Source organism: Colletotrichum fioriniae (assembly GCF_027942845.1).
Source record: "Colletotrichum fioriniae strain IMI 355084 chromosome Unknown scaffold_20, whole genome shotgun sequence".
Taxonomy (NCBI): Eukaryota; Fungi; Ascomycota; class Sordariomycetes; order Glomerellales; family Glomerellaceae; genus Colletotrichum; species Colletotrichum fioriniae.
The window spans coordinates 377,257-390,712 of record NW_027076856.1 but is presented as its reverse complement, the minus strand read 5'-3'; the positions used below and the strand labels follow the sequence as shown (position 1 = coordinate 390,712).

General features: G+C 54.0%; 2 protein-coding genes across 2 annotated transcripts; both read left to right on the top strand.

Moving 5' to 3' along the window:
* Positions 1 to 5,138: 5,138 nt before the first annotated feature.
* N0V96_012028 (uncharacterized protein) lies at positions 5,139 to 6,206 on the top strand (the record flags this gene model as incomplete). Its single annotated transcript, XM_053197144.1, has 2 exons — positions 5,139 to 5,279; positions 5,355 to 6,206. The coding sequence occupies 2 exons, from the start codon at positions 5,139 to 5,141 to the stop codon at positions 6,204 to 6,206; spliced, it is 993 nt and encodes a 330-aa protein (XP_053045451.1).
* A 4,089-nt stretch (positions 6,207 to 10,295) lies between these two features.
* Positions 10,296 to 12,471, top strand: N0V96_012027 (uncharacterized protein; the record flags this gene model as incomplete). The annotated part of the gene is made up of 4 exons (XM_065759476.1): positions 10,296 to 10,454; positions 10,602 to 10,703; positions 10,825 to 10,939; positions 11,000 to 12,471. The coding sequence occupies 4 exons, from the start codon at positions 10,296 to 10,298 to the stop codon at positions 12,469 to 12,471; spliced, it is 1,848 nt and encodes a 615-aa protein (XP_065611930.1).
* Between the last annotated feature and the right edge of the window lie 985 nt (positions 12,472 to 13,456).

Here is a 13,456-nt window from a genome sequence, read left to right as displayed (position 1 = left end):
GCCCCCTCTGTTGTTTCTTGCAATCCATGTTCGTCCCGTTGGTCAGAGGAAGGGAAGGGGAGGGTGTGGATGGTCGGCTGTCTGTTGGCGGCGTGCGTCTGTCTGAGTTTTTGGGAGATGTCGTCGGGAAGAGAGGTGAGTGGTGGAAAATGGAGGAGGAGAATGGAGGGGTGACGAAGTCCCGGGTGTGGGCAGAAAGATGGACGAAAAAAGAGGTTAGAGGTACGTACCGCGCGAAGTAAGGTGAAGCTTGACAGCCACGCTTTTGATTGGCTGTAGTCACGAGGTAGGCGGTGTACGTGAAATGTGAGTGGCTCAAGCCGTGATGGGTAGTGATGGGTACGTACTCCGTAGAAGACGGAACTCGATGTGAGGTGGGGGTGCCACACCTTCTCGGTACGTACCGCAGGCCGTCAGGGGGAAAGGGCGACCAAGAGGGAAAGGGCTGAGACGAGGGTGAAATTGCGCCTGCTTGCTAGCGAGTTTCAAGGGACGTGGGCCCAGGATATGGAAATTCACCAAGAGGCAACAACGGCCTGGGATTCCTAAATGATCACGGCTAGACGAGCAAAAACGAGCAAAGTCCCCCTCCTCTGGAAACTAGACCCCCCCTTCTACAATAAACCCCCCTGGCTTTCTGGAGATTTTTTCTGTACGAAGAAAAAACCAACCAAACTTGCCCTCTCCCTTTAATTGTGCTGTCGTTACGAAAACAGGTGAAGCGTTTTTATTGCTCTCTCCACATCTTGGCAGGAAAGTGGTGTGAGTTTCAATGTTTTGGTGCGTCTCGGCACCCACGGAAGGCGGGAGAGGATACTTTCCAGTCTTGAGAAATGTCGACAAACCTGCCAGTGCCTGCCCTACAGGTGAATGAATTGCGGTAGAACAAATTCATTTATTTTGTCAACTTGTTACTTGTGACTGCCGGAGAGAAAGTGACTGACTGAGTGGTCCGTGAACCAACCAAAAGAGAAAAATATGTGCGACAGGCCACGTTGGGATGCCGATGATGAAGTGCGTGTCTGGAAAGGATCATTATCCAATGTCGAGTCTTATGAATAGCATCCGTCCGTGTTTATCCGTAAGTTTCCCTCACATAAGGTACGGAGACTTTTAATGACGCCCGAATGAGGGGTGTGCTAAGTTTGGCTGCGGATGGATGCGGACAATTCAACTGGCAATGCGGCGAATGCATCCCAGCCTGGGATGGCATCGTAGTGTAGGGCAGTCAATTTAGACAAACATGCCGCTATGCCGGGTGATCCAATGACTGCCATAGCAATGTCACATATGGAGAATAGATGGACAGGTACTCTACTGTTGGTTTCTGATGAGCGAGCATTTTGCACCAAGTACGCAGTGCACCATGGGCCACCACGCCCTGAGAATTCTTGGTCTCAGAGCGCAGGTGCCGAGGCGGCGTCAGAGGGGGACGAACAAGAAACAGCCTCATGTTTCGATGCAGATGCCAACGCCTATGCTTCTACTTCGTACCTTACAAGGACACCGGACACCAGACACCAGATACCAGAAACCTGGACTGGACACGCCATCACATCACATCGCTCCGACAAGGTCGCGCGGGGTAGGGGTGCCAGAATTGGTTGTTGATCAGATGGGCCCACGGGAAGAGTCTATTCGTGCGAATACAGTCGTCAGCTGTGTCATGGTCTAGGGCGACGAAGCCAAGAATATGTCTCCTGCTCAAAGTTTCTTAACTGGTAGTGAATATCCGTAAGGATACTCGGTGTCCCAGACAAGACGGCGCTACTGTTGAAGGGGAGAGCCCTGACATCAAACCAAACAGCCGGGTTAGCATCTGGGCCTGTCGATACCATATGGTAGGAGCGGCTCTGGCGCAATTGTTCTCATTGAGGAGGCTCTTACACGGCAAGCCACAACGGGGCCTAGAGGGAGACGACGTGGGAAGAAATCAAAGCGGCTCGAGCCTCAAGCCTCGATAATTGACTGACTGACTGACTGACTGACTGCCCTGTGATAATGGTGTATCCATACTTACGGAGACACCATAAGGTAAGGTAGAGAAGAGATTCACTCACTGTGAACAAAACGACGGTTACAGCGGACAGGGGTGTTCGGCCCCGCCGCACCGGTGGTTCGCAATGAGGTGGAAACTGCGGATGGGTCGTGAGGTGGGGCTGTCTTGCCTCGGGAACCGATACGTATCGACGCTACGAGTACGTATCTACGTAATCCATTGCGGTTGCGAGGCTGACCGGGGTAATGGCAGTTTCTGTTCCTGACTTGACCCAATACAGACTAGTAGCCGCCTAGCGTGCCTTGTCCTTCTGTGCGCGCAACTCGCAAGGAAGGCTCAGGGGCTGCCGCGAAAACGGGCCAATGGCAGTCGCAGGCGTGCCTCTGTAACACGTACCGTCCATCGCTTGACCCCGCCGTCAAACGTCAGACAGACATCCTCACACAACCTTCAGACACAGGGTCACGATCCCGTCACGACGACGACCACGACGACGACTGCCCGCAAGTTGCAGCAACCTGAACAACACCAGCGACAGCATCAACACCACCGCTCGCCGCCGTTACTAGTGTACCAGTCCCCCCCTCCTCGCCAGGACCGTCTTTGAGCCTTGAGGTACCCTCCCGAGTACGCCGGCCATGCGACAACGGCCGGCGGTTGCGACGACCATGCCGCAATGCAGTCTGCGCGCCCTCTCCTCATCCTTCTGCACATCGTAACCTACCGTACAGATTTCCAGTACGCAGTTGAGGTCCTGTACCGCACACCGCACCGTCCGCACCGCACCGCACGTACAATACTTCGTACACGCGCGCTATACCATACGAGACCGAGACGAGGAAAAACAACCTGCTCAGTACCCCGTTTCCCTCTCAATTGGGCATATGCCGCGAATGTATGCCTCGCGTACCCGCAGAGCCCCTGCTTCTATCTCTCTCTCTCTGCCTTGTCCAGCCTAAGGATACTGCTCAACAATTATTCCCACGAATACCTCGCTATCGTTGTTCCAAGAATCCCCTCTGCAAGTGCGAGACTGCAACCCTACGCAGAGCCCCAAAACGCTACAGCCATTCCCCTTCCTATGCTTCCCCTCCTTCATCCTCGCCAATGCCTCCGCGAGATCGACAGCGAGCAGACGTATGCTTATCGCGACTTGGGACCAGATGTCGACCGCAAATAGTAACACCCTCTTCCTTGTTGCGAGCCACCCGACCCAGCGTGACGGAGTCAACTTTGTCGAGGTCACGGGAGGGATCCATGGTTTGTTTTCGAGTCAAGTTACCTTGCTTTTCAAAACAGCCTTCGGCGATGCCATGCCACGCCATCCCAAGCCCCATACTATGCGGCGCTCTGCCACGCGCGTAACACGAGTATCCATCCTTACCTTACACAGTAATACTACACTCCGTAGACAGAGAGAGAGAGAGAGGACCGAATTCTCTAAAGTTCCTCATCCTCATCAGTCATGAACAAGATCCACCGACCATGTGCCGTGGCCGAAACCAAAACCAGCTGGCGGGTCATCAAGATGCTTGCAACAAACTAGCCAAGTTGAGGCTCTGAACTGAATCTGCATGGAGCCCAGGCACTCTCTCCCCTTGACGGAGAAGGGGAAGAAACAAATCGGAGGCACGACACCGCTCTTTTCGGTAATGGGGACGCTACGCTGCACGCATTTGGTGGCTTTTCTTTACCATGTTCCAGGTTCGCAAGAGCCTCTTTCCTCTTCTTTCCAATCTCTCTTGTTCTGTTTTGCTCCTTGAGTCTTCAATGAAAGCTCCATCTCTGGGGCCTCTAGGCTTGGTCTATGCTCAACCTGCATCCGAGCCTCCGAGGCTACAGCTCGTTGCGGGCAATCATCCATTTTACTTTGGCTTGTCTATTGGCGGGCGCCACCTGAGTCTGGCTGCTCTCTTCTCGATCCATCATGGCGGCCGGTTGAGACGCACGTTCGTCTCTCACCGGATCCATAATCTCGCACCCATGCCTGTTCCTCGTCCGTCTCCTCTTTCTGGCCCTGCCCTCGAACAAGTTACGTACAGGGGTGTGGTCAAACAGGGTGTGGCTTGCACAAGTGTTGCCGGGCCTGGTCTTGGTTTCTCTCCCTCTGTCTCTCTGTCTCTTCTGGGTCTCTCTCACACACACTCTTTTTTTTTTTTTTCCCCTTCCCCCCCCCTCCAGAAAATGGGGATGGCAGCAGGCCAGGCGGATCAGACCAAACGTTATGCTCTGCTAATTCTGTCACATCCACCCCATCTTCTCCAGGGTCTGGCTGGCTTCACTGCTGAATTTCTGCAACAGGGCTAGACTTGACGGTGTGCTACCCCCCTGTCCTGCATGTACCAGCGCCCGAACATGATGAGGCAATGTTTGCTATGCCTGCCCACCCGCTCTTCTTCTTTGGGCGTGTGTGTGAGTGGTGCCTTGTCGAGGTACGGGGACAGATACGGTCTAATGCTGGTAGAGCTGGTCCCGTCTTGTCTCGTCTTGCCAGTTGCCAGATAGAAACTGAGAAGAGACTGGGACCCAGGGCCAACATTGGCTGTGGCTGCAATATTACTTTATCCTCCCCCTCTCCCCCCCATCTCGAACTTTTCTCATCTTCCTGTTTACCTTCTCTACCTAACTTGGGTTTATCATCAACATCCCTTTTCTTCGTCTTCTTGAAGCGCAGTTGCGTGTCCTTCTTTTCTTCTCCCGCAGCTAGGGTTTTACTTTCCTTCATTGTCCAACTGGCTTGGCTGCACACACTCATTTGACTACGCTTCTTGAACACCACCTTTTTTGTCAATATATCTTGACCTATCCGGTTTATTCAAACAAACGAACTTCACTTCTCTTCTTTGGGACCTTCCCCATTCGCCTATCCGTTTCCTCTCTCCTTGACGGATCTGCAGAAAGCCGACTTCGTTGTTGCGAGCTTCCGGCTGGGACACCACCTTTTTTCAACAATCAACTTTTTCAGCCTTCGATTCGTTGGCAGCAAGTTTCTGCCTCTTCTTATCAAACCCAGCTTCCAGGACACCGCGAACAACGTAACGCGTGAAGATTCTCTACTGAGAGACACAAGAGCTTACCCTACTTCTGAGAGGTACAACGACGCAACATCGACTGTTCCGAAACGATTTAACGAGCAAAAATGTCTCCCACGATGCAATTGGCGCCTCACACGGCCACCTACACTCCCACTTCCGACGCCATGGACCGTCATGAATATGGAATCACCAAGAACCGCAAGGCGGCTTCAACCGGAGGAGGCAGAGCATGGAGCGAGGATGAGGTATGTTTCACTCAAGGGTCTTGGGCTGCTGGGATTCAGAGTTACATGTGAGACCAATGTCTAACCGTACCACAGGAGGTCTATCTCCTCCAGACTCGTCTTCAGAAGATGCCTTACAAGCACATCGCCGCTCACCTGAAGAAGACTGAGCTGGCATGTCGCCTTCACTACCATCAGCTTAGCCACGGTAGCAACCGACGCAAGCAGCGTGCCACCTCGGTCTCTTCTGGCTCTTCCACCACCCACTCACCTGTCATGCAGCCGACGATGCCTTCCTCGATTCGAGAGTCGACTCCTCGTTCGGTTTCTCCCCCAGGCAGCTCAACCAGCTACGCCCCTCACTCGCCCGCCCCTATGCAACTTCCCAGCATCATGGGCCACGAGGCTTCTCCCAGGCTTCCCGCCATCCTCCCTAAGCCGGTCTGCATGACACTGCCACCTCCTACCGCCTCCCCCACCCGTGGATATCCCACACCTCTCCCTGAGCCTCGCAGCGCGGCTCTCCCCTCCGCCACCTTCCAGTCCATGTCCGGCAGCCTCCCCCTCACGCCACCCCTGCGTCTGGAGTGCCCTCTTCCTTCTGCCCAGTCCATTGTCAGCCATCAACACGTTGACATGAACCGCCTTCAATCCGTATACACTGCACACCGCGCCTCTTTCTGGGCCGCTGTGGCCAACGACTACGGCCCGGGCGCCAGCCCCGTTGCTCTAGAGCAGGCATGGCAGAGCGGTGCATGCTGCAACCAGCAGCAGGCTAGCACGCCCATCACACCTACCTCCAGCCCCGACAACCTGGATCGCGATAGCTACGAAAGACCTCAAGACAAGACTCGCATCTCTGCTATTCTTGGCATTGACGCCAACCCTCGTTCTCCTCGTGAGCGCGAGTTGGTAAGACGCATGGAGGAATCAAGGGTCGGCGCCTAAGAAACTCGGCACCGACCCTAGCCAACACTTTGATTCTACCAGTGTATTACTTTACTACAACTTTGGAGTGTCTGATTTTTGCTTGAGGTTCTGCGTCTTCCTTGACGTGCGACAAGAACACTACAGCATCAAGCCGCGGTTTTGTTATTCGCTTCGGTTGGCTTCTCCCTTTACGAGAAATTCGTTTTCTTTGTCTCTGGTTTTGACGTTTCGCCAAACCGTTTTCCCCATCTTCATCGTACACGAACACATACGACTGGGGTGGCTGCGAGCTGTTGGGGCGATATTCGGCGCAGGAAGGGGCAGGGGTTTTGCTCTGGAGGGGAAAGGAGCCCTTTCTTCCATTTCTTCATTTCATCTTCTATCCTTTTGGGGGAAAAAACGAGGCCATCACCGAGGCATGCGAAGGGGATTGAACGCTACATTCCTGAAACGGGATGGTTTGGCACGACTGGCAGTGCGGAGGAGGACATTTACCACATTTCTTTCATCTTCTCGGGAAGGCATCTTTTCCACCCTTTGCAGAAATGAAGTGATGACTACGAACCACAAACACCTCGCAACCGTGGGGTTATTCCGAAACAACTTGTTACGGCAGTTTTTTGTACACTAGAGCGGCCCCTAGGGTCCTGCGGGATTCATGCAGACGATGATTGCGTTGGCTTTATTTTGCTTTTTTTCTTCTTCAAAACGGCGAATCGAGAAATCAGAGTTTTGAGAAATCTTGTTCCTTTTGCAGTGATGCTTCGTGTTCCTCGTACTTTGATTCTGACTACTGTGCCATGACAAGTTGCAGCCGAAAGAAAGAAGCAATACGATGAGAAGGGAGCGGATGCGTCTGTCCAAGCGTAATGGGTTTGGACATTGTGTGAATCACTTCAATACCAAGGCGATGTCTCTCCCTCTCTCTCTCTCTCTCTCTCTCTCTCTCTTTCAATCCCTGTCTAGATTAGGGTAACAAGTCGTCGAGTAAAGGTTGTTGACGTGTGCCTGACAAGTGCTTTGACGATCCAAGTTGCAGTTTCTGGTTGCCGATTCCAGACAGGCGCTCCGAAGGAAACGTCCATACATACATGATCAAACCGTCGATAGCGTCATGTAAGAGCGATGCAAGATGCAGAAGAGGGGTCACCATCGGCAATTGTTCCCTCGCGGCAAGGTGAAGTGTCCCGTCCCCCGTAGGCGTTGTAGTTGTAGACAGTAGACAAAACACTCACGGCACTCTCTATCCGTACCTTGGACGAAAGTTGCCTTACTCTTTCTCTCGTTGCGTGAAAGTTGGAAATAGCAACACGGCCGTGAATTGTCGCGGGTACGTACACATGGCTGGCCTTGCCTTCCGCACGATTTTTCTGAAGTTGAAGTTGAGGTTGAGGTTGAGATCGAGGTACGTACTGGCGCGGTCAAAGTTCCCTTCACACCCTCCCGAACCTCCAAACTCCAAACTCCCAACTTTCAACCCTCCTCCTCCTCCTCTTCTTTGGTGCACTAATACGTGACTACTTTCCTTCGACCACCCACCCACCCACCTTACCTTATCATCACTCAGCCCAAACGTCCAAAGATCCCAAGGTTTCGTCGGTCCGCCTTGATCAGCAAAGCTCTGCTTTTTTGACACCCTCCGAAACCTTCTTTCCTCCCAACTCTTGAAGCATAAATGGTTTTGGCCTTGTTGGAACACACACCAGCCAAGCATGGTCCCTGGACATGTTTCTCACACCCCCAGCAGAAGCGAGCAACGCAGAGCAAGGCACGGCTTGGCTCGAGAGAGGACGGACGAAAAAGGATGGTGCAGTTGAGGGGAGGGGGCGAAGGACTCAAGGAGGAGGCTTCGTAATGAGCTGCGCCATCCGTCTGGATTTCGAAACGAGCAGAGTTGAGCGGATAGCTCGGACGAAGAAGAGAGAAAGGTCGCCCCCACCCCCCTCCTAGTCTCGACGAACGCCCTTCCATTTCTGTTCTCTTCGCCTTCCAACACCGGGGCACACATTGAAACGAGCGAGTGTAAAAGCATGACTTCATCGCCAGCGTTCCCTCCCTCCTCGCCGATCCAAACGCAGAGTCAAACAGAGTGCCATCCCATCCCACTGGTGAGAGGCGCCAGGGAGATGCCCCTCTCTCACCGTCCAGTGTCCGAACTTTCGCAACACGACAGGGCCTTGGCACGATTGCTGTTTCTCTAATCGAAACCCTACTAGAGCGGACGACCACGTCCCTCTCAATCGATCCCAAGATACTCGGCTGGTGGTGGTGGTGGTGGTGGTGGTGGTGTAGTGGTCGGTATTGCGTGCATATGAGCACACACACTCGCATACGCACACTTACGATTTCCATGCACACTACACACAGCAAATGTAGCAATGGGCGGGGGAAAAGACTCAAGACGTTGCACCGCTCTCCACGCCCAGACAGATAGACAGTCAGTCGACCGCTCAAGCCCTGGGATGCGGGGAGGGTTTGCGGGAGTGCCCCCACCTGGCGGAGACTCCGTCAATCACGATCATCTATAGATCTTCTCGCTCGTGTTAAGATGCCCCGAATTCCTCGATCTCCGAACCGCGAGCCGGTTGGGTCCTGCCTCCGGGAGTCGGAACTAGTCTGAGTCCCGGCAGACCTTTAGCTTTGGAGGCTGTACGAGGTTGTAAACCAAGACAGGGTCGTTGTTCTACCAGCATCTCCTTTGAGCAGCACGTCGCACTTGTTCTCGAAACTGTTCTGTAGGCAATGGACAAAGCGATTCTGACTGTTCGGCCACGCTGCGGAGCGGCTTGAAGTCATCTCGCCGGGGCCGGGGCCGGCACCGGCAGTGAGATTCTACCCATTGAATCCCGTCTTCGTCTACTTTGATTGGAACGAACGTTAGGTGGGGGACAGCACGATTTCCCACACCACGAGTGAGAACATGCAGACTGGACGCCGCCGTCAAAAGGTGGCACCATGCCTCACTCGGACACCAGCACCTACCGTATGGTACAGGCCCAGGAACCAGTCAAGATCAATGCATTGGGCATCCCATCAACGCTAATGGAAGCTAAGAACACAGGATTGTGACGAGAAAGCGTGGAAAGATCCGCGAGCAGCCAGAAGCCCTTGCGTGTCCCACGGACTGGCGTCATCCAATTGCCCAACTGACCGGCCTCTCACCTGTCATACTTTGACATGTTGTACGCAGCTTCGTTCAGTTGCAGCAATAGCCAGTTGTAAGGCGTGGGGGACATGCCTCTCATCGGGGAGAATGCCGTTGGTGACGATGCTTCTTCTTGAAGATGGAAACCATTGGCTTATCCCCTTCTCGCTTCTCAGTTGGTTCCTGGAAAGCTGGTCCGGCATCGTTCAACTCCATCGCAATTCATTTTCCGATACTCCCGCCATTCGTCAATGGGTATCCTCCGTCTTATTTACCCCTCTTCAACACGCCCCATCCCGTCTTATTCACCCGCAAAGTCAATTGAGCATTGCTCCACTCCTACCGCGGACTATGCCCCGATTACCCTCCGGCACGGCTGGGATCACCCGACTGAAAGCTGCGAGCCGCTTCGTCTCCGTCGGCAGCTCTTCCAATAAGATCGCTCGCATTAAGCAGCAATGGATTCAATGGCGTCCTGAGCGGATCCGTCCCCCGAGGTTTCTGGTGGAGCGCTTCACGATGTCCCTGCCGGTAGCCTATTGAGGAACAGGAAGAAAGCAACGAGCTTTGTTGGCTTTCCCCGCGCCTTTTCCACTTTGCCCGCATTGTGAACCTTGGCTGCCGTTGTCGCTGCCGGGAGCTGTGCTCTCGCTCTTGAGCTACATATTGGTGGTATGTACACAGGACACAAGTGTGTGGTGGGTGAAACAAAGTTCAAAAAGATGTTGCCGCCCCCCAGTCGCCCTTTCCCGTTCCCCGCGTCTACTGCTGCTCAGTGAATCTTTTTCTCCCTTCCATGTTCTTTCGTTGACAGACTTCTCTTCTTGCTCTGTCACTATTTCAATACATTGACAAACCTTGGCCCTCCCGAACCTCGAGTGCAAACGAGTCAACGCGAACTGACGCAATTGTCTTCTTCCACCGAACCGAACATCCTTTTACGCTACCCAGAAGCCTTTACAATGAGCGCAGACCAAGCAGGCCACGTCCCTGGTGACGCCGAAGAGACCAGCTACAAGGACAGCCACGACTACATCCAGTTCAAGGAGCACCCAATTGAAGGTCAACTCAACCGGTGGTCGCACACAATCACGAGGGAACATGACTTTCCCGGCGCACAGGTACGCAAAACATTCAGTGAATCCAGCACCGCCGTCTCTTGTGTCACAGCAAAGTTGGGGAATGCGGGGTTGTGGCCGGTGATGCGGGGTGTCACCGCGGGGTTATTGAGAAAGCATACGGGAAGATGAAGGCTCACGATGTTGTAGGCCATGCTGTACGGCGCTGGCGTGCCGAACAAGGAGATGATGAAGAAGGCGCCGCATGTTGGTATTGCAACAGTGTGGTGGGAGGGTAATCCTTGCAAGTATGTCTTCCCTTCCAGAGCGGTTGTGAGTTGCATCGACTAACATGATTGTTACAGCACGCATCGTAAGCAGATTTCCCGGCTCGAAGGGAGTGCCCCAAGAATGAACTACAAAAGCTGATAAGGGAATAGTGCTCGATTTTGGCAAGATCGTTAAGAAGGCGGTTGAGAAGCAGGGCATGCTCGGCTGGCAGTTCAACACCGTGGGCGTGTCAGACGCCATCACCATGGGGGGAGAAGGTAAACTATCCCACCCTTCACTGCAATTCGCCCAAACAAAACACTGACTGACGACACCAGGCATGCGCTTCTCCCTCCAGACCCGCGAAATCATTGCCGATAGTATCGAATCGGTGACATGCGCACAGCACCACGATGCCAACATCTCCATCCCAGGTTGCGACAAGAACATGCCGGGTACGATCATGGCCGCCGCGCGTCACAACCGCCCCTTTATCATGATCTACGGCGGTACCATCATGAAGGGCCACTCGGATCTCCTGGAAAAGCCCATCAACATCAGCACTTGCTACGAGGCCCGCGGTGCGTTCACATACGACCGCCTGCACGCAAAGACCAACCCTGGCACGAAAGGCCGCACTCCCTCCGACGTTCTCGACGACATTGAGCAGCACGCCTGCCCCGGAGCCGGTGCCTGCGGAGGCATGTATACAGCAAACACAATGGCGACTGCGATTGAGGCAATGGGTCTGTCTCTCCCTGGATCTTCATCATACCCAGCCCTATCCCCGGAAAAGGCCCGCGAGTGCGAACGCGCCGCCGCGACTATCAAGATCACCATGGAGAAGGACCTCCGCCCTCGCAAGCTCATGACCAGAGCCGCATTTGAGAACGCTCTGGTGCTCATCATGATCCTCGGCGGTTCCACCAACGGTGTCCTCCACTTCCTCGCCATGGCCAACACGGCCGATGTGCCCCTGACGATCGACGATATCGACCGTACCAGCAACCGTATTCCCTTCCTGGCCGACCTTGCCCCGTCAGGAAAGTACTACATGGAGGATCTCTACAAAGTTGGTGGCACCCCCTCCGTTCTGAAGATGCTCGTCGCAGCCAACCTCATCGACGGCTCCATCATGACGGTGACGGGCCGCACCCTCGCCGAAAACGTCGCAGACTGGCCCTCGCTCGACCCGAACCAGAAAATCATCCGTCCGCTCTCGAACCCGATCAAAGCAACGGGCCATATCCGCATTCTCCGCGGAAACCTCGCCCCTGAAGGCGCTGTCGCCAAAATCACCGGTAAGGAAGGCCTCACCTTCACGGGCAAGGCTCGCGTCTTCGACAAGGAGCACGAGCTCGACGTTGCGCTGTCGGCGGGCTCCATCCGCCGCGAGGACGGCAATCTCGTTCTCATTGTCCGGTACGAGGGTCCCAAGGGCGGACCGGGCATGCCGGAGCAGCTTCGCGCCAGCGCGGCTATCATGGGTGCTGGGCTGGATAACGTGGCGCTCGTGACGGACGGCAGGTACAGCGGTGCGTCCCACGGCTTCATCATCGGCCACGTCTGTCCCGAGGCGGCTGTCGGTGGGCCGCTTGCGCTGGTGAAGAACGGAGACACGGTCACCATCAACGGCGAGACGAATCGCATCGATGCTGTTGATGTTGACGAGGCGGAGATGGAGAGGCGGAGGAAGGAGTGGAAGGCTCCCTTGCCGCATGTGAGGAGGGGTGCGTTGGGCAAGTATGCGAGGTTGGTGGGTGACGCCAGTCATGGAGCTGTCACGGATGCGGCGGATCCGTCGTGGTAGATGTAGACATGTCTTTGGTATAGAATTGTAATTCATCAGTATAATTTTGGAAGCCAACTTGTTTCTCTGGTCGATTAGTAGTTGGTTCTTGCTCTGGCATTGGAGTCCTAGGACACCGCCGTCAAACATTTCGGCTTTCTACTACAGGGCACTAGTATTGTGTATTGTACACCTCGATCTGCTCGATTGGCAAAGTCAGACGTAGCTCCCGGAAGCAATAACTTCGCCGAGATGCGCTGCTTAGCCTCACGTCTCGAAATCTAGAAGGAGAGAGTATGAAGTATCGTGTCTTTGTAGCAGACTGCAGTGTACTTCTAAGGAAGGTAAAATTGAGATTACGAGACATTACTCAGGGTAACTTTCATTCATCTATGAGGACTTGAGTACGGCTGAGCGAGCGAGCGAGCATTCTTTCATGTTCAAGTCAATCTGCTGCGTTGCGTTGTCTGGAGAAGATATAATGGAAAAGGGATAAGAAAAAGGGCTAAAGGAGACTTAGATATCGCCATGGTCTATCACAGGGCCAAGTGGACATGGCACTCTGAAACTGAATTCAGTTGTTCTTACGAAAGGTTGCCAGTAGCAAGATTGACCTATATCGAATCTCTGGGTGTCTGCAAGCTTTGCTGTCACGGGGCATCACAGCATCGGGGCACTCATGTTTGGTAGACCACGTGTATACCATTGGCACTGGAAAGGCTGGGGCTTTCCAGCATGCGCTTCTAACTTTGAAAGCTCTCCCGAGGACAGACGTCGATATTTCGTTGTTTATGCGTCTCATACAGCTTGGTATCCTTGCGAGCGCGCGGTAAAAGGGGCTTATCCAGCACCCTCGTTCATCCTGCAGCATGTCTCCTCTCCCCCTCTCGCTCACTATCGGGGTTGCCATTTCTCCCGCCTTCCTCTGCTTTCGACAACTTGAAAAAAGACTTGTGCAGCTCTGGGAATAACCTGAGCCAACCATTTCTGTAGCTTTCCACCTCTC